At 33.9% G+C, this 19615-nt stretch overlaps 3 protein-coding genes across 3 annotated transcripts; 1 reads left to right on the forward strand and 2 right to left on the reverse strand.

Annotated features, from left to right (window-relative positions):
* Window positions 1–474: 474 nt before the first annotated feature.
* LOC126967194 (WSCD family member AGAP003962) lies at window positions 475–13470 on the reverse strand. Its single transcript, XM_050811678.1, has 5 exons — window positions 12970–13470; window positions 11965–12137; window positions 8101–8185; window positions 4900–5069; window positions 475–2812 (listed from the first exon to the last, which is right to left on the reverse strand). Exons 1-5 carry the CDS (start codon window positions 13235–13237, stop codon window positions 2639–2641), a joined length of 870 nt encoding a protein of 289 aa, XP_050667635.1. The 5' UTR covers window positions 13238–13470; the 3' UTR covers window positions 475–2638.
* A 467-nt stretch (window positions 13471–13937) lies between these two features.
* On the forward strand, window positions 13938–15891 carry LOC126966719 (CCR4-NOT transcription complex subunit 10). Its single transcript, XM_050810944.1, has one exon. It carries the CDS (start codon window positions 14067–14069, stop codon window positions 15765–15767), a length of 1701 nt encoding a protein of 566 aa, XP_050666901.1. The 5' UTR covers window positions 13938–14066; the 3' UTR covers window positions 15768–15891.
* Window positions 15892–16324: 433 nt separating this feature from the next.
* Window positions 16325–17314, reverse strand: LOC126967334 (ribonuclease P protein subunit p29). Its single transcript, XM_050811794.1, has one exon. It carries the CDS (start codon window positions 16967–16969, stop codon window positions 16343–16345), a length of 627 nt encoding a protein of 208 aa, XP_050667751.1. The 5' UTR covers window positions 16970–17314; the 3' UTR covers window positions 16325–16342.
* Window positions 17315–19615: the final 2301 nt, after the last annotated feature.

The raw sequence follows: 19615 nt of genomic DNA on the forward strand, positions 1-19615 counted from the left end.
GTATCTAGTTGGAGCGCAGCGGAGACCTTATCCTTAATCTACGGCCATATAGTTGCAACTTGGCCAACAATGTAACTAATAATAAATAAAAAATTAACAAGGTATAAATAACATAAATTATTTTAGACCTAGTTGTATAATACACTGGTAGGCGCCCAGTGCCCTGGTCTTGAATGATAGGGAGATCTTAGCGTCCAATTAAAAAGTAGACTGTAATTAATAAATTTAATTCGTGAAGTTCAATTGACAAAGGTAATATTACGTTAACACGACAGTCCGTTCGTATCAAAAATGACGGTCGCGAGGCTCTCTGCTACGCGACCGTATTGCATCCAAAACCGGTCTGTCCGCGCGACCGTCTTAATTCGGCCGCTTAACACAGCGACTGTATCGCTAAGAAACAGAAAAGTTTGTTCCCAAGATGTTTTGAGCAATAGGTATATATATATAAATAAAATCCTTTGATATGAGTACAACGTTTATTAAAATTATTATAAAGTAACAAAAAATACAAAACATTAACATATTGTAAACTTATGAAACTATTAAACATATTTACACAATCGTTGGAAAATAGTAACATTGTTATTAATTTAATGACTAGAAATTCAAACACTTAATAAACTGAGGCCGTTAATAGTTATTTATGCGACTGTTGTGTAATAAGGGGTATTAAAACACGAATGTGGATAATAGTATTACATGAGTGTTTTAATACCTAATTATCAACAGTTGCATACAAGACTTTATCTACACCCAGAATATGAATCCTCTAAAAGATTCTGGAACATTTAGCTTACTGCTAACATTAAAACACCAGTCCTAGTAGTAACCTAATATCGTTCATTACTGAGTATATACAAATAAACTAAGTATTAATGAAACAATTATTTATTTTAGTAGTAATTTACATTTAGTATAGTGCAATAATTAAAATTCACTCGAATATAATGTTCTTTTGCAGCGTTTAAAATGAATCGCTCATTTTTTGTAAACAAAACAATAAAAATATCGAAGAAAAATGACGGGGATTCGAATAACCTACTTTTTTACGGCGCGCGACGTTCTGGTAGTGTGGAACGCGCGTAAACGAAAATGTTCTTTTTTTGAAATTCATACAGATACCACGCATCGAGTAATAAGAACGTGGCTGTCTGTTGAAACTCTTTGCGCATGAAGGGATTAAAAAAAAACATACGAGTGTTGTTATGAAATTCAGTACAACATTACAACACTCTTTTGGATGATGTAATAGTTATTAGAACATTGGGTATTTAATGTTGGCAATAAGCTAACTGTTTCAGAATCTTTAATAGAGGATTTAAAGCATGAGTGTAGATAATAGAACATTACAACATTCATCTTAAACCATATTAAATAGTAACTATAGTCCATACAAAAATTACCTATAGGATTTTGTTATTGCCGCTATAAAATGAGCACTTGTTTTCGACTTAGGGAACATCATTCCTATTTGTGCTAATATAGCTAGGTACCAAAATATATAATCTTGTTGTTAAACCCATGTTTAGATTTTAACCAAATTTGGTACCTAAATATGGCGTAGGTATCTGTAAGTAGTGCCGCCCTAGCCTTGCGCGGGATCATTTTTAGTGCATGGTCACAACATAAATACATAAAAATATTTTCTAAGCTAAACTGTGACCTCCGGTTAATTGAGCGCAATGACGCTTTGCATAAGCTGCGTGGGTTGTGTGGAAGTGCTTTGGGTAGTAGAAAAGTCCACTTTTATGTAGCATGGCTGGAAAGAGCACTATTTCGTTCTTTGTAGGCTATAGTTCCAGCAATTTCCACGCCAGCCACTCCGATCAGGAGCCAGGATCGAAAATGAAAACATGTTTTAGCATGTTTACAAGAGACTGAAGATGTGAAGGGAGATATTGAAAGGAGAGTGACTCAGGGAAACTATGTGAATGGAGCGCTGCATGCCTATATTAACGACTAGACTGTGCCGAAAGAGGCGCGACAGGCGAGCATTTATGAAAATAGTAATTAATGTAGACGAAGTGACGTTCTGTTATCTCGGCCTACTCCTACGGGAAGAAGGCAGTGTTGAGTGTATGTATGCATGTAGTAACTTATTTTCTCGGCTTTGATTTACATTTTCATGGGGACGGTTCCACGCCTCATAAAAGGCGCCATAAATATTATACTTTTCTCTTATATATTATCGTTTATCGCAATTAGCATTTTGGCGGCCCTTGCCACCTGGTACCGGTGATTGCTAAATATAAATTCAGTTGTGTAATACAAATTATTTTCTTGTAAATAATACTTTTACGTTATAGGATCATACCACTTATGTAAGCCGCAGTATGAACTTTGAGCGGTGTCATTGAATTAACTGAAGTCAAATAACAATAAATCTACGTTCGCCATTCGTTCTGTTATAACAATAAACCCTCAAATTCAGAGGAACAGTCCGCCCGTCCATCATCAAGTGACGTGAACCCACGGGGGTTTACGCACCTGAACATAGATATAGCTCACCGTCAAGTTCTGTTACCAAGGCCTACAGTAAAATCGCGGAAATCTATATTTATAGACACGACAAAATATTTCGCAAACTTGATTGATATCACTCGATTTCCAGTTTGAGTATTTTGTATTAGGTTCATTAGTAAGTAACATTCTGAACAGTTCTCTGGTAGTCTATGACCATATTGAGCACGTTGTGCCAAACAGTTTGTATGGCTACGTACATGTTTGGTGTGTATGGGTCAAAGTCCTTGTATTTCTTTTTTCGTCTGTAGATGCCTTCTTTGTACGCCAACGCACAACTCATGTCCTCCTGGTGGTCAAATGTAAGACATAAAATACGTGTTAATTAAGACATTAACTACTTTAACTGTGCTGAGTACTTTATATTGTGGGCATTGAATGAGAATCAACTGTCACGCTCATCAAAAGTAACGCTTGTCGGGTCAAAATAGACCTGGGAAAATCATTTGTAATGAAATAAAAATGAACTAATACTTAATAATAATTTTGCATTGCCGAAAAAATTGATACCTTAAAACTATTTACACCCATTGTTACATGTTTTCTAGCAAAATAAAGGATTTATTTATTATTATCTATTCCACAAGCCAATCCCATGATGAAGCGGGAAGCAAAACGCTTCAAGTGTATAATTAAGTTAAAATAACATTAGAATGAATTGCACTAATGAATGACAAAATTTATACAGCTACAATGGCAGTAAATAATACTAATAATATACACAAATAGGTACTTAACCGTAATCACAAAAAAAATAAAGCCAAAAATAAAAATTCATAATTCACCTAGGTAAATAAATTTCTCACAACATTATCTCAGAACACCCTGTAAGTAATCTAGTCATGCATGCATGTCAATTCACGAAACATACTGTATTTATCAATAATTATTATGTTAACATCTTAAGGCGAAGGGTAAACAGAAAACACGCAAACAAGGTGTTTTTAGACAAGTTTTGAGGTGAAAATATAGGATTTGGAGCTATGAACACTACTTTATCATGTTACACATACCCTTAAGTATTACTTGTAGGTTGCTAATGCTTATTGTTGGTCAAAGTTAGCACTCCAGAGCTATTATGAACTACCAATTTTCTTTGCAGTTAAACAAGTTTTTTCTCAGCATCATGCATTTGTTTAGTATACTACTATCATAAAAGTTGTTCTTATAGATTTTACTTTTTTTATGTAGGTACATTTATTCAGATATGATAATGAGGATTGTAAGCAATTAAACAATTTGCGCCTGTTAAAATGTTAAATTTTCGACGCATAAATTTTGAAAATATTGGCTTTGTTTTATAGGAGCCGTAGACTCATATCGCTCAAGGTCGCCGGCATTTAGTGTCGCCTTAAGTACAATGTTTCTTGCAAATAAAATTTCATTTCATAGTAGCCGTGAGGCACTGACGCCTATTTCTTACACGTGGCGCCGTAGCCGTCGGAACTCGTAGGTGAATAGAGCCCACGTAAGGGTGATTAAAATTTTGTTTCCTAAATGTATAAGTGATTTTTTTGTTTGGAAATTTCAATTACTTACCTACTCTAATTTTTCAAATCTATTTTTTTACGATTAAGATTAAGTAGGTCTACCCGTGTGTTCATTTAATGTCGCCATTGTTTTTTTTTATCGAAAAAGGAGAACACACGAGCGTACCTGGTGTTAAGTGATCACCGCCGCCCACGTTATCTTGTAACACCAAAAGAATCACAGGAGCGTTGCCGGCCTTTAAGGAAGGTGTTCGCGCTCTTCTTGAAGGTACCCATGTCTTATCGTCCCGGAAACACCGCACAAGGAAGCTCATTCCACAGCTTTATAGTATAGTAGCGCCACGCTGTATATTTTACAATTTCCTTCTTCGGTAAGGTTTACTACTCATATAATTGATGTCAAAAACAAGATTAAAAACACCTCACGTTCTGGACACCCGATTGTGAAATTTGTTTTGGACTGAAACCTTCAGATATATCTATCATCATCACCAATCATATAATATATATACATAATATCTGCCTACCGCGCTGGGAGTTTCATTTCTATTAATAATATACAAATACCTATATTGAAATAAAATTTGGAAAACAAAATTTTATGAACGATGCGGGACTCGAACCCACGACCTTTCGCGTTCAGTGCGAGTGCTCTTCCAACTGTACCTAACCGTTCGAGTGAGCGTCGTCATAAAATCTTGTATGCTTGGTCAACTTGCAGTTCAACAATTTGCTATGTTTAAAAAAACAAAACAATGCCTATATTGTTTTTCATTTATTGTATGTAAATTATGATTGAAATATTCACTTGGTGGTAAATGAACCCAAAACTGATACAGAACATAGAGAGATGATAAGTTCAACAATCTAGTGTCACTTAACTTACTTCGTCTACGGTGTGGTTGAGAAAGTCAAGAGTCCGTTGCAACGTCATCCGTGTGTCCCGCACCAGAGTCTCATAGAACACTATATGAAGTGGGCCTTTGAAAGTGGTCAGCCACATCCTGTGCATGCTCTCCCAACCCGTCAACTCCACAGATACGTATTTTGACCAACCTGTAGACAAACTAAAATATAATTAAAAGGCTCCTTTGTACAGGATGCGCGCTACATTATGGGTTGGGACCCAAGCCCACAACGGCGCCTTTTTCTACCGTCAAGCAGTAATGTGTAAGCATTATTGTGTCTCGGTCTCTTCGGGCCGCAGCTAGTGAAATTACTGGACAAATGAGAATTAACATCTTATGTCTCTAGGTGACGAGCGCAATTGTAGTGGCACTCACAAATTTTTGAGTTTTCAAGAGTTCTGAGAGGTACTGCAATGTAATGGGAAGGGCGTATCAGTTACCATCATTTAAACTTACTGTCATAAAAAAAAACTAATATTTCACGCAAGTCCGCACGTTGAAAAAGGGGCGGTACCCGATATTAAAGTCTGCGTCACATGAATATGCAAACGATACTTATGATTGGTGATTTATGAAGTGTCTGCCTGGACTTGAAATAATTAAGATGACGGCCTCTCCCCATTTAAACTTGCGGGTATGCTAGAACCTCTATTCTTAATCCTAGTTAGGACTAGACTAGTAGAGTTTGTATTCATATTTTATTGACTAAGTATAATACTCGCAACTATCAAAAAAATATTAAACTTTTTGTAATCACAATCTATGTATATACAAGAGATTTCCACGTATATAGTCACTCATCACGATATCTCTGGAACCATTAGAGCTAAAGATGTGAAATTTGGTAGGAATATTCTTTTCACCGAGTAGAGGTCAGCTATGAACGGATTTTACAAAATTCCACCCCTAATTATTATTTATATTTCCAATATTTGTTTTGAATGGACATATTTTCTATGAGAGAATTTATTGACGGACTGCTGTGAAACAATTTCATTATAAGATCTGGAAGCATATTTAACGAAATCTTGATGTTATGAAATATTATTGACAAATTCATAAAAAATCAGTATTTTATTTATTATGTACAGATTGTTCTGTACATTATTAACAACGTACAGATGTTGTCGTCTGTCGGTTCAGCTAGTTTATAATAAAATATAAACTAGAAAAATCCACACAACAAATTGTAATATTAAGAATTATAAAAAGAAATACTAAAATTGGTAATATAATGTTCTCACCAGTGGGCAGAGATATGACTTTTCACGACATTTAAAATTCTACTAAAATAAAAGGTTTTGACTTGTTTACTTCGTACTTGGCACCACCACCACTCATAGGTGTTATTTGACTATTGATGTTAATTTTGAAATTTAAAGTAATAGCTACCATTCACAAGTTGTAATAAGAGTTAATTTTGAATAGCAAAAAATTCTTTCGGCAATGTCGCATTTACAACTTGTTCACAATAAAGTATCTACACATTATTATTATTTTTTGTGTATTAAAAGTATAAAAAAAAATTTATTGAATTAGGCGTTACTTTGCGGAAATCCATAATTATACAAATGATTTAAATTTTCTCTAGTGTTAATTCCGCCAATATTTGCTTTTAAAAACAATTCGACACGTGTTTCGCCTCTACACGAGGCATCCTCAGGACGTGTTGTCTCGCCAAAAACGAGACACGACACGTCTCGTGCCAGATTTTGGCGAGACACAACACGTCTCGTGCCAGATTTTGGCGAGACACAACACGTCTCGTGCCAGATTTTGGCGAGACACGACACGTCTCGTGCCAGATTTTGGCGAGACACAACACGTCTCGTGCCAGATTTTGGCGAGACACAACACGTCTCGTGCCAGATTTTGGCGAGACACAACACGTCTCGTGCCAGATTTTGGCGAGACAACACGTCCTGAGGATGCCTCGTGTAGAGGCGAAACACGTGTCGAATTGTTTTAAAAGCAAATATTGGCGGAATTAACACTAAAGAAAACTTAAATCATTTGTATATTAAAAATACATTTTAATTTTCAAACGCCAGACAGGAGAGAACAGAAGTAGAAGTAGTAGCGACCTCACTTTAGGACCCGTAATGCTTGTTCCTTTTTTTATGGAATAGGAGGACAAACGAGCGTACGGGTCACCTGGTGTTAAGTGATCACCGCCGCCCACATTCTCTTGCAAAACCAGAGGAATCACAAGAGCGTTGCCGGCCTTTAAGGGAGGTCTACGCGCTTATTTTGAAGGTACCCATGTTGTATCGTCCCGGAAACACCACACAAGGAAGCTCATTCCACAGCTTCGTAGTACGAGGGAGAAAGCTCCTTGAAAACCGCACTGTGGAGGACCGCCATACATCCAGATGGTGGGGATGATATCCTAGCTTGTGGCGTGTCGTGCGAAGGTGGAAGCTTCCTTTGGCTTGTCGGAAACATTCTTACCACTACAATTAAAATTCAAATATTTTTATTCAAAATAGTATTTAAAATCACCTATTGTACGTCAAAATCTATCTACCATCCATTCGAAAATAGCGTGCCTCAGACTATTTGCCCACACAATACAACTTGTTACCTTAGATAATTTATACGTCTATAATCTAGATAGTGCGTGCATTGCCCAAAATAGAGGTTAACTGTCAACCTCAATTTTTTTTGACGTTTTCACAGCTATTCTATCTATCTATTATATTATATATACTAGTTGACCCGACAGACGTTGTTCTGTATATAATAAATAAAATAATGTTTTTTTATGAATTTGTCAGTAATATATCATAACATCAAGAATTAGTTCGTAAAATATGCTCCCTGTTGTTGTAATGAAATTATTACACAGCAGAACTGTCAAACCGTGCGTCAATAAATTCTCTCATAGAACTTATGTCCATACAAAACAAATATCGGACGACGGGGGACACATCAAAGGAAAAACAAAATTGTTGTTTTTACTATATTTCCGAACACTTTCATATTTATTCACCTTTTAAACCTTCCCTGGACTTCCACAAATAATTTAAGGCCAATATTAGCCAAATTGGTCCAGCCGTTCTCGAGTTTTAGGGAGACTAACGAACAGCAATTCATTTTTATATTTATAGATCTATATTCTATCGAGACGGATAAATTATCTAAGGTTGTAACACAAATAATAATGAATGAAAACCCACTTGATCTGTGTTCATTTGATTTTCTTTTGAAAGCAGACTTAGGTGCTGTTCCAATGTGACCTTTGTGTAATCTGTTGAAGTCAGCCTAAAAACAATTCCATATATTAATCAGTATACATATACATAAATCAAACCAAGTAAAAAGTTTGCAAAATAGTACCCATATACAACAGATAGATAATTTTTTTAATGTAAATAAGGGAAGAGACGAGCAGGACGTTCAGCTGATGGTATTTGATACGCCCTGCCCATTACAATGCCGCTTTACATTTACTTTAATTACATTACCGCTCAGGATTATTGAAAAAACCCAAAAATTCTTATCGGCACTACAACTGCGCTCGTCACCTTGAGACATAAAATGTTAAGTCTCATTTGCCCAGTAATTTCACTAGCCACGCCGCCCTTCAGATCGAAACAGTAATTCTTACACAGAAATGCTTCACGGCAGAAATAGGCGCCATAATCTAGCCGGCATCCGGTGTAAAGGAGCCTCCCACTGGTAACTTTAACAGTGGGAGGCTTTAACTTTTACCAGCGGGAGGCTCCTTTGCACAGGATGCCGGCTAGATTATGGGTACCACAACGGCGCCTATTTCTGCCGTGAAGCAGTAATGTGTAAGCATTACTGTGTTTTGGTCTGAAGGGCGCCGTAGCTAGTGAAATTACTGGGCAAATGAGACTTAACATATTGTCTTAAGGTGACGAGCGCAGTTGTAGTGCCGATAAGAATTTTTGGGTTTTTTCAATAATCCTGAGTGGCACTGCATTGTAATGGGCCGGGGTATCAAATACCATCAGCTGAACGTCCTGCTCGTCTTGTCCCTTATTTTCATAAAAAAAAAAAAAACTTTAACAGAATTGTGAATTCGACTTTAATATTTTGTCATTTTTCCTTTTGTACTACTTAGTACTAACAATATTATATTATGTATGAACTTGTTGATACAGAACTTCTACTGCTGATTATTATGTTCATTCCATAATAAATACATTCTTTCTTCTCAAGTAGATACAAAAGAAGTAAACTAAATTAAGAATGAGTGTGCCTTAATGGATTGATTGTTACTAGTATAGATAATTTATAAGTCTAGATTTATTATTATTATTATTTGGGGATTTCAATGCACTTAAATCCTAGGATTTCTATTGTGCCCCTTCTTGCGCTAGCGCGCCTGTTCTCAAACTGATAAGTTAGGGAGGAGAATCGAGACTACTAACTAGGATACGTGTTACTGTGCCGATATTTAAATTATATCCTCGAGACCTATTACTTTTCGAAGGCGTAAGATCCTCAGAGGGTCCAGGCATGGCACGTCCTCTGCTTTGAGTGAAGGTGTATATATATATATATATATATATATATATATATATATATGTGTCTAAATAGTCTCTTACTATTCGAGTCCGAATGTCCGAATGCAGAAGAACATTGAGTTAGTGAGAACCACCAAACAGCATAAGATCTCGTACCTCGGTCATATATTGCACAACGACAGGCGGTACGCCTGCTGGGAAAAGAGGTATTGGAAGAAGAAAGAAGTCTTGGAAAACAGGCCATGAATATTTGTTTAGTGTGTGTGCGTTTCTCAAAATATAGGTTAGTCCTAAACTCAATTTTTTTCGACATTGTCACAGCTGTCATAGTCATATTCGTCCATTAGGTGCATGCGTGCATAGTTCAAATACTTCGCTAGCTAATAAAATATTTGCATGACAGATACTCAATACCTTCTACTTGATAACTCTACATTTATTTTATGATATATTTAATTTTTCATAGCATCACTTGATTTTCAATGTTCCAAGAAGTTTCTTAAAACTTGTTCTAGTTAAATAACGAACGATGTGGTGCTAAAAGGGTTTCTATAATTTGGCATTCATAAGTTTAAGTTCTTGACCTTAATGAATTTTCAAATTGAAATCAATCTATGTTAAACGTAATTATTCAAACAGGCCAACACAGTTTGTACAGCTGCATGCTCAGAGAAATTGGCAAGAAGAAGAAGAAAATCATATTATCAAAGAATTAACACATAAAAAAAATTTGTTGAAATATTTATTTCAAGTACACAGTCGAGTATGAACAGTCCAGCATTTAAAGATATCTAAGAATTACGATGATAAAAGCACAAAAATAATACATTATGGCTACATACACCATGCATAACACATCAATAAAAATTATTCTATATAAAAAAAAGTGTTACCTTAAATATTACCCACAAAATTTTATTTGTACATCCATTAAGAGTACATACTTGAGTAACCAAGTATAGTTAAAATTTTATTTTACAGGAAGATCTATGGACTTAAAAACAAAACTGATATAATGAAATAATATTTCAACAAATTTAACGAGTAGATTATGGGTGGTGTCATATAATGTGTCACAGAGGAGAGAGAGAGAGAGAGAGTTTGTACATTGTACATTCAATATTCATATACATATTAATTTTGTACACCACTCAAAATCTATGCTGAGGTCTAAATCTATTGCATCTAACCTTTAGGCAGAGTATCATCAGGATTTTAACCAGATTAGTTGTTTAATGATATTGCAATTATAATTTTGTGATCTTCTACAAGATGGAAGCATGTTGTACAGCGTATAAACAAACTGAAATAAACACAGAAACAAGAAGACATTAAAACACTGCACATAAGTGAATAACTAAATACAGAGCCAAATGGGTGGATATTATAATATTTGGGTTAAAGGTATGAAATTATTGTTTTGTACTGGAGAATTCAAATATTTTTATCTTCGATTGAAGTAATTACCCTCATTTTCGATAAACACATTTATCTCAAGGTCATTTATGCCAAGAGACCTGGACACAACAAAGACATTTTATAAAGGTCCAAGATTATTTGAAGTGTGACACAGAGAAAAAGTTTTACTCTGAAATGTTGCACCAAGGAGATTATTATCCAAAGTACCCTGTACTGATACACCAATATGGCAATTTCATACTTAAACTCCTTTTACATACATATCACATTTTTTTTTTTTTTGGAGTTTATGGTCTGGTATCTAGACCTTAAGGCCAAGTCTTGAGTATTTCTATTAGGTATCTTATAATTTCCCAACTGTATTTTTTATGAATTTATATAGAGGCACGTAATAGGATCTATTTTTCAACATATCACGCAGGCGGCGGGAGGGATCTTGCACTGTCAATTGATTTTGCACTATTTCACTGACAAGAATCAATCTGTCAAACGAAAAGCACTCACATTTAAATATGAAATGTTCGATATCACCAACAGAATTATTGCAGAAGGTGCAGTAGCTACTCTCCACTATACCCAACCGAGCCAGGTGGGCCGGGACGGTGGTACATATCACATAAATTTAAGTAAATTATAAAGTGTATACAACAATAGAAAATCATGCAAAGCAAAAATCTAAAAATATGAGTTATAGTAAAATCTCTACTATACTGGCAACCTTAATGCCGTAATTTAACAAGCAACTTGTTTATATACATATTGTATATCTTGGAATGGGCTTGTTAAAATTTGAATTAAATTTACTACATACATAAATAAGTGCTTTTTGGTGCATGTAGCTAGATGAGATTCCACCCCTAAAACCCCCCATGTAGTAAATTTATCCATATCTTAGGAGCCAATTCCAAGATATGTGTAGTACATAAAGTTGCTTGTTTAATTATATAAGAACAATAAAGAAATATTACTATCAGAATATTTTTCATAGAACCTATCCTGGATTATATCCTACTTTACTTTGAACAATTTAACAGTTAATATAAAGTTAAGCGTAAGTTACTTAAGTTTAGTTGTACAACACTATCAGAAATTATTAAACACTTTGTATGGACACACAAAAATACTCACTAATAAAGCATCTCTTGGATTCCTGATAAGTAGAATAGCAGAATCATACTTCCTGTTTGTTGTTGGTGTCTCATGAGTTTTGACTACTAACACCGATCCATCTGTCACATTTTCAGCAGGAAAACCATGTAGTTTCAGACCATAATCCATGTATACTGACCCAGTCATTATTCCTAGAAAAGGAGATAGTATTTTAATGTGGTGTGGTATTTAATTAATAAAAAAAATGATGAGCCTATTGCTCAAGTATTTTTTAAGAAATTAAGGGACAAGATGAGCAGGACTTTCAGCTGATGGTAATTGATACACCCAGCCCATTACAATGCAGTGCCCCTCAGGATTCTTGAAAAACCCAAAAATTCTGTGTGGCACTACAATTGTGCTTGACACATTAGTCTCATTTGTCCCAGTAATTTCACTAGCTATGGCACCCTTCACTGCAGAAATAGGCGCCATTGTGGTACCCATAATTTAGCCAGTGTCCTGTGCATATGACCCTCCCACTGGGGAGGAGCCTTCCAATGGTATCCCTCTGGCCACATATGTCTCTGTTCCTAAGCTGCTTGTATGAATAGCTAAATCATTTAATATTTTAACTTTTAATTTAATGAGTGATTAATAAAAGAAGAACATTGAAACCTAATTTCACCCCAAGACTTTCAATATTTATTAACTTGTTTCGAAATTCACTTACTTACTTACGAAATTGTTTCAACAATATTTACATTTGATCAAATATTAAGTAAATGATTTAAGTTTTCTTTAGTGTTAATTCCGCCAATATTTGTTTTTAAAACAATTCGACACATGTTTCGCCTCTACATGAGGCATCCTCAGGACATGTTGTCTCGCCAAAATCTGGCACGAGACTCAAATCATTTGTATAATTATGGATTTCCGCAAAGTAACGCCTAATTCAATAAATTTTCAAATATTAAGTATCTAAACAAAGGTGCATTGAATATTTGTCATTATAATGCACAAAACTTGAGCACTATGAATTACCTGTAGCTTGCTGCAGTAAATATCTTAACCAAGTATTTCCACTGCCAGGATAAGAAACAAGAGCAACAACATTTTGAGACGGTGGAATTCGCAACTTCAGCTCCTTACACCAATCAACACTGGGATGTTTATAACCAAACCGAGAAACGTACCTAGTCCCATATAGGGAACTTCTAGTGCTGTACAGGGGACTGAGCATAAAAATGATTATAGAAAAGTGTAACACTGCAATACAAGCTGCTAGTATTAACAACAAGCGTCTAGACATTTCTGTTGCATTACTACATACGTAAGTACGCAATTAGCAAGATTCATTTCTTTTTAGCCGATTCAGACTTTAGCCTAGTCATTGCTAAGTTTAAAGTTTACATTAATATGCAATTGCTTTAGCCTTGTGTATACTTAAGTTGTAGTTAACAGCGCATGAACTCTATAAAATAAAAATATAACAACAGTATCAAGTCATAGTATGAAAATAATATGTTCATCGAATTTGAAACAACATTCACCTGTCACCACTTATTCACCATAATAGTAGTAAAATATAAATAAAATTGTTGTTATTTATGACAGTGACTCCAATTGATACTTGAGGTTGACAGTCACACTTATTAATATATAGTATTTACATACTCTTTGACGCCTATGACCAAAGATTATATTTACTTTAGCGTGACATGACACAAACGACAGTATGACACAAATATACATATGACACAGGAGGAGCAAAAGTGATGATTTAAGATCTTAAAATATTAAAGGATACCAATTCTAACTTTATTATAAATTATACAATATGTATGCAGGTTTCATTATTACTGTTATTATGGTAAAGATATGTTATTATCTATGGCAATAATAAAATATATAGTCTTTGTACAGTATTTGGATTTCTGTAAATGGCTTAAAGGTCTCGTTATCAGGCCATAATATCCAAAAAAAAAAAAGGATTTCTGTAATCTGTAAACTGACGTACTGATTTGATTTGTATTTTGGTTATTTGGTTGATGAAAATATTCTTTGTAATTTGTAAATCTTTAAACTTATAATTAATTCATTGCACTTGTTATTTATGTTGCATTAATTGCAATTTCATAATGGCGAACAATAAAGACGAAATTGTTGTTGCGGCTTACCAAAGTTATCTTAAAAGCGACTACGTATCAACTCAAGAACGTTTAAATGAACTTGAGACTTTAGTAGGAAACAATGCTGTATTACTGAAACGAATAAAACACAATAAAGCTGTAGTTGAATTTGCTGCAAGTGATTGGAAAAATATAGATTCATTCAGGAAATCAATAACTGATATCATAGGAGCTACTTATCCTGATGAAGAAATAACAATACTTCTTCCATTTGCTGCGTATAACTATGCTGTTATCCTCTACCATTCAAGATATTATTACCAAAGCTCAGTCATATTGGAAAACTTATTAACCTCTAATGTTATTCATGATACCAAATTATTACATCAAGTTGTTTTATTACTCTTAGAATGTACATTATGCAGACGGACATATAATAAAACACTTGAAATAGCTAAGAGTTATGGTGAATCATTAAAATCTAATAATGAACTGTGTGACTTGTTTCAAAGACTGGTCTGTAGAGCTCAAGTATATCTTGGCCAAAAAGTTATGTTGAAACTTGATACAATAGAGAACATGTTCATAATGGCCCAACAACATTATTTAAATGGAAATGTAAATGATGCTGTCAATACATTGGCTATCTATAAAACACTTAAATATAATTACAATATGAAAAATGAGGGCGAAGACATATGGGCTGCCATAAATAATAACCTTGGAGTAATTTATTTATCATTGAAAAAGCCATATTTGGCTTCCAAGTATTTTCAAAATGCGCTGAAGGAACATTTTATGAGTATGGAGAGTGAAGATAGTGAGAGGTTAACAGTCTGCAAGGATCGCCCAATATATGTTTATAATTTAGGACTAGCTCTATTAGCAACTAAGAATTTAGAAGGTGCATTTGAATGTTTGGTTGAAGCTGCAAGACATTATCCCAATAATCCTAAAGTATGGGTTAGACTGGCAGAATGTTGTATCAAAAAATGTTGCAGCGAAGAGGCTCAGCAATTTACTGTTAAAAAGCTGGGAAGTGGACCACATACAAGAATATTGGTGACTAAAGAAAAAGAGAAATACTCAGCATCTGGAGAATCCTTTGCTATACCTTCTCTATCACTTGAATTTGCTGCATTATGCTTAAGAAATGCTACAACATTACTACCAAATCAGGAACCTCCAACAGATGTTACAGAACCAATGATTCAAGCTCCCCCTGGGCCTCCTATAAACTGGAAGGAAAGATGTGAATTGAAGAATCTTATACTACTCTTACAAAGTTATATATTTTTGCAGTTACAAGATCCGTTAGCAGCTTTAGTAAGTGCTAATGATTTACTATCTCAAACAGATTGCTCTAAAATTCATAAAACATGGGCACATGTATATGCTGCGGAAGCATTGATATTTCTAGACAAAACAGTTGAGGCTATAGAACATTTACAGCCGGCTATGATTCATGAGCTGGTTTCAGAATTTTCTGATAAGATGCGTGATGTAATTGGAGTAGCTGTTTGGACAAAAGCAGCTGTTTGTAATATACTAAGAGGGGATCTTGTGCAAGCAAGAAAAGTATTGCAACAAATTAGTAACTCTAAAGTTTTGCCGTTGCAGATGTATGTTGAAATTTGTTTGGGAAATATAGAAAGTTGTCGTACAATTTTGCGTAAAATTCGCTATACAAATACAAATGTATCAATATAGCAGTGTCCTTCCCAAGTGCATCTGTTTGTGATAACTTTTGTGCTTGAGTTTATTTGTAAAAAATTAAATAATGTAAGATAATTTATTTTTTCAATATTAAGGCATAAATGAAGTTACAATTAAATGTATATTATGTTTCTAAATCTATTTATAATTTTCTAATCTTCCTTGTATTTGTTATTTATATGTAGTGATGAGGAGACTATTAGTTAAATATTTTGAACAGATTTAAGTCAGCCCACATAAATATTAATTTGTGGACCAAATCAAATTATAAGAAAATGACACTGACAAAATATGTATTTGATGTAGAACTAAGAGGGCTACAATCTTACGTAAACAATTATATATTTACATATTTACTATATATACTTGAATATCTGTGTTGAAAATGAAAATAGGAGGGAATAATTACTTTCTATTACATTATCATTATCCTATTACACACCTATCAACCCCAATAAAAATCAGCTGTATGGAAGCTTACCAGACATATTCTTTAAAAAAAAGCTATACTAAGTATTTGGTCCATATATATACAATAATAAATCAACTAGTATTATTTATATTTTTATTCATAAATCTAGATGTGAATGACTTTTAAATTTCTTTGTTGATCTTTCTGCTGGTCTAATACATATATGTTTACCAAAAATAGTTATGATAATATTTTTAACATAGAAATTAAAGACACTCTCCTTTTTAGGGATTGTGGTGATAATATTATTTTCAGATATAATTTTAAAAGTATTCTTTGTGTCCATTACACATATACCCTTTATATCAACATAACTTGGACATTTTGATCTTACTACATGCAATCTACTTCCATGGAAATCTGCCTTGTAGAATGTTTGACTAAACTGTTCCCACCTTTTGTCTAATGGAGCTGGAATAGGCTTATCCAATTCTAACATTTGACTGATATAACCATTCCATAGTTCATTTAGTGGGACCATATCAGAATACTTTAGACAGTTTCTGGGGAAGTCATAAAAACCTAATTTATTTTTCTCTTTTCGGGTAATAATCTTTGATTTGCGGTTTTTCTTAGTGCTTTGTTGTTTACTTCTCTTTTTTCCCAGGAGAAAATCTTTTTTAAGTTCAGTTTCAATGTGAGGGTGGTCCTTTTTTCTGACATTGCTTTCTAGAAACTTTAAAACTCTTTCTGATGCTTCGTCCTTAACCTCAACAAAACTCATACTTCTATTCTGTTTAATAGTTCGGAAAATCTAAAAAAGCACGCCTAAATCCGAACATTAATTTTAAACTACAGAATTATGAAAATGAATATTCTCGACATTGAACACAAACTTTTTTTTAAAGATTTTGTGGTCTGGTAACGAGACCTTTAAGCTAGGACGCAGAAGTAGTTCCATGCGAAGGGCTTGTCATGGCTCGTGGCGGCATCGTGAGGGGGGTAATATAAGGGCATCGAAGGCTAGTCCATGCGTAATGCTCGTAAACCAGCATCCAGCGCTGCTTATCACAGCTGCTTATTGTGTCTGGTCGGTCCTATCTTCGGGGTTTGTATTTTTAAATTGATAATATTATATAATTTGTAAGTTACTGGTTTAAATATAATATAATTGCTCAAATAATACCTTTACTTATATATAGTGTATTCAAATTGATGTATCTACTGCACTCGTTAGGTACTCGGTAAAGCTATATATATATATATATATTCGGGTACTCCAGAAAATAACCAGCGCTGTAATATGTGAAAAAACCTTTTTCAATTTTTATTTATTTTCTATTCTTTAATTTTGTAAATCATTATTATTTTCTATTCCATAGTTTAATCTTAATTAACCTTTAATAAAGTTTATTTGACTTCAAAAATTATATATTTTATATTTGTGTTATCGATTTATTAAAAAAAGATCTTGGAGGGGTTGAAATAGGGACTGGAAAATTGTTTGGAAATTCGTTATTATCGAAGATGGATACCATGCAATTTTGTATTTAGGCACTTGATAAGAAATAAATAAATTTATGTTTTTTTTTTTGAAATGGGGTGTCGTTAAGTATTTCATAAAAAATGTGAGCCGTCACGGAACGCCTGGCAGATGTGAAACATCGACATTATTTTGTAAAAGTAATATGCAGAAAAGAACATATTGTGATAGGAACTAAGTATGTCATAATGATAAAAAAAGTAATTACGATTTTTTTCCAGACAACGATGACTATTTATTGAATATACATTTATTTTCATTAAATACAAAAATTTACGATATTATTTCAAATCGTGACTATTTAATTCGTTTAATCAGTGGCTTCGGTAATAGTTATATTCGATGTTGTCTCTGAGGACGGTATTACTGTGACAAGGCGACGCGTCGCCATGCCAGAAATCGGTTTTACGTGCGGCTATAGATTTTTCACATCAAAAATAAATAAAAAACACGATAACTCAAAAATGTTTAACTTTTCCATATTGCATAATAAGAAAAAGTGAAACATAGCAAATAGTCACCCCAATTATTTCTTAATAGTATGAGACGTTGCTAACGTCGGAAAATTAAGAATTTCAGGTAGGCTAGTTTTTTAATACTATGCTATATCTCCCACTCTCCCGGACGTTATGTGGACTTTCTAGCTGGCAGTAGAGGTTGCGTTCATTAGTGCGCATCAAACCTTTACAGGTAAAATAACGATTTTTCAAATAATTTTATATTTAATATACTAATATATTTTTAATTTAATATATTTTATAATAAAATGTTTTTTAAGTGTTTAGAAATTCAAAATTTACCCAACAGTAATTCAGTTCGGTTCGGTTGTTAAACCTCCAGCCAGGCTGCTTTAAAACTGAAAAGTTATATGGTATCGTGTGGTTAGTATTGCTTGGTCTAGAAATGGTCGCTAAATAAGAGATGTTGAATAAAACCATCTACCGATAAATTTAACTAATATAAATCAACGATTAGGTTCAATAAATAAAATGAACGATTAATATTATTGAATAAAAATATAATTCAACTTCAACCATTTCAATCTGGATTGATGACGATACTTCAACCAATTTCGAATTAATTAAATTGAATGATTTCAAATTTAACTTTTAAATATCTGAGTGACAGTCAACATTTTCGTACGTAGGTATGTATAATATAATGCAACCGCACTGAAGTATAACTAATTATTATGTTAACGTCATTCTATTGCCGTCCTAACTAAAGTGAATAAGTGACTATAGAATGTTTATGTTTGAATTGTTTGCACGAAGTGAAATCGCGGCACGAGTTGTACCATCTGCCCATTCACATTCACGGCATGCTCGCCATCGTATGTGAAACTCGCCGCGAAATGGACGTTGAAACTAAGCTGCTGCAATAACTCTCTTTGCTATGGCGACATATGATTAAGTATTTAGATGTCCAAAACAAGAAAGTTTTAGAAAACGTTGGTAAAAAGGAGATGTTGGATGACTGAAATACATCGTAAACTATCAAGGTTTGCTAATATAGTGAATTTAACTTAACTTACTACGTATGTGATAACTGTATTTATAATTATATAAAATTAACGCTTTAAGGCATTCCATGGAGAAGTTATCAGATTATTATTACATTCTGAACCCAGTGGCAAATTTAAAAAAATACTCGTATGTGAACAGGTGACATGTACACATATTGTGTACTTTTTCTCTCAGTTCTTTCTGTTATCTCAGTTTCATTACTCCGATCGTTCACGCGTGACTCAATTTTAGCACACGCGTCTGCACACGTCGCACGGACGTGCAGACTGAAATACATCGTAAACTATCAAGGTTTGCTAATATAGTGAATTTAACTTAACTTACTAGGTATGTGATAACTGTATTTATAATTATATAAAAT

Source organism: Leptidea sinapis, chromosome 1, assembly GCF_905404315.1.
Source record: "Leptidea sinapis chromosome 1, ilLepSina1.1, whole genome shotgun sequence".
Lineage (NCBI taxonomy): Eukaryota > Metazoa > Arthropoda > Insecta > Lepidoptera > Pieridae > Leptidea > Leptidea sinapis.